We start from the raw sequence: 1,767 nt of genomic DNA, 5'->3' as shown, positions 1-1,767 counted from the left end.
AAAAAAAAAAAAAAAAAAAAAGAAAGAAAAGAACAGTTGAGACCATGCATAGTGGCTCATGCCTGTAATCTCAGCACCTTGGGGCGCCAAGGCGGGAGGATCCTCTGAAGCCAGGAGTTTGAAACCAGCCTGGGTAACACAGTGAGACCCCATCTCTACAAAAAGTAAAATAAAATAAAATTAGCCAGGTGCAGTAGTGTGTGCCTGTGTTCGTAGGTACTTAGGAGGCTGAGGGGGGAGGCTAACTTGAGCCCGGGACTTCAAGGCTGCAGTGAGCTCTGATTGCACCACTGTACTCCAACCTGGACAACAGGGTGAGACCCTCTCCCTAAAAAAACAAACAAAAAAAACCCCACAAAAAAACAGTTGGGTTAAATTGTGCCTTTGTAAATGGAACAAGTTATGGCTGGAACCCTTACACAGGTTTAGAGAAAACAGAATAACAAATTTATACCTCAAAGAACAGAGAGAATTTAAGCTTTTTAAAGAAGGAGTTTGGGTGTGTTTGAAGACTAAAAATGGATGACAAGATAATACAAAGTCACTTGCCACAGGATTTGATAAGGAAACTAATTTCATTTAGATAGGCAGCTTCTAGTTTAGTCTCTGTTTTCCAACTGGACCATGGAGCTCAGGGCAGAGCCCATTAACGGACAGGGCCAATAAAGCGTCTGCAGTTTTTAGATCCTAATACTTACCCTATGTGAAAAGCAAGCTCAACTGAAAGGCAGAACAAATACCCCAAATCTAAGCATCCGTCTTTCACACTGAACCCTGGCTCCCCCTAACTGGGAAACTCCACAGGACTAGAGCCCCTGCAGTGCTTCCCCAGTGCTCCTCATTCCAAGGACTTCACCCTGAGCCTGGGGAGTGACCCAGCCCCCATCAGCCCACTGCCCACCATGGGAGCCTTATCTCTCAGTGGCCATCATTTCCACAGCCTCCAAGTGTTCAAATAATTTCCATTTTTAGTGACATTTCACATTTGTGGGGCCCTTGTATTTTGTTTTCTTCTAATTAAACATGATTTTCTTCATTCGCTTGAACATATTTAAATGGCTACTTTGAAGTCTTTGTTAAACCCAACATCTGGGCCTCCTCGAAGACAGTTTCCATTGTCTGCTCTTTTCCTGCGTGTAGGGTACCTTTTCCTTTTCTTTGCATGTCTTGTAGTTTTATGTTGAAAATGGGCATTTTAGATAATATAGCAACTTCGTATTCTGAATTTTACAGAATTGTGATGATGGTTGTGGCTGCTTCTGTTTGTTTGATTTTATTTATTTGCTTTTTGGTAACTATCCTGGTCTTAATTTATAGAATCTGTCTCCTGCAGAGTTACCTTTAAAGCAGATCTTGGACTCTGTTAACATCATTGTACCCCAAATACTGAGTAGAATCATATTTTAAAATGTGAAAAGTTACTATTATTTGTTCCTCATTTTCATTTCAAGAATGGTATATAAAATGCTGGCAGTTTTTTTTTCTCCACTGCAGGGAGTGTAACCACGCTGAAAGCACTGAACTTAAGACACTGCCCTCTGGAATTCCCTCCGCCGCTCATTGTGCAGAAGGGATTGGTGGCTATCCAGCACTTCCTGCGGATGTGGGCAGTAGAACACTCTCTCCCCAGAAACCCAGCTTCTCAAGGTTCGTAGGAGGTGATTTACGACAAATCACATTAACGTTGAAGTTACAGCTTTTTAAAATCAGGTTAGAACCTGTCTTCTCTTTTTTTTTTTTTTTTTTTTTTTTGCGCGATAGAGTCTC

The 1,767-nt window shown here is 41.6% G+C and overlaps 1 protein-coding gene across 4 annotated transcripts in view; it reads left to right on the top strand.

Moving 5' to 3' along the window:
• LRRC27 (leucine rich repeat containing 27) overlaps positions 1 to 1,767 on the top strand; it is a 57,217-nt gene that overhangs the window by 26,697 nt on the left and 28,753 nt on the right. For all 4 annotated transcript variants that reach the window (XM_011980832.1, XM_011980834.1, XM_011980835.1 and 1 more), the window contains one exon: positions 1,495 to 1,647. In XM_011980832.1, coding sequence (XP_011836222.1) covers positions 1,495 to 1,647 — 153 coding nt within the window. The remainder of the gene's footprint in view (positions 1 to 1,494; positions 1,648 to 1,767) is intronic.

The sequence above is a fragment of the Mandrillus leucophaeus genome, unplaced genomic scaffold, assembly GCF_000951045.1.
Source record: "Mandrillus leucophaeus isolate KB7577 unplaced genomic scaffold, Mleu.le_1.0 Scaffold219, whole genome shotgun sequence".
Lineage (NCBI taxonomy): Eukaryota > Metazoa > Chordata > Mammalia > Primates > Cercopithecidae > Mandrillus > Mandrillus leucophaeus.
The sequence above is the reverse complement of the archived record's forward strand: the minus strand, read 5'-3'. Positions and strand labels throughout refer to the sequence as shown.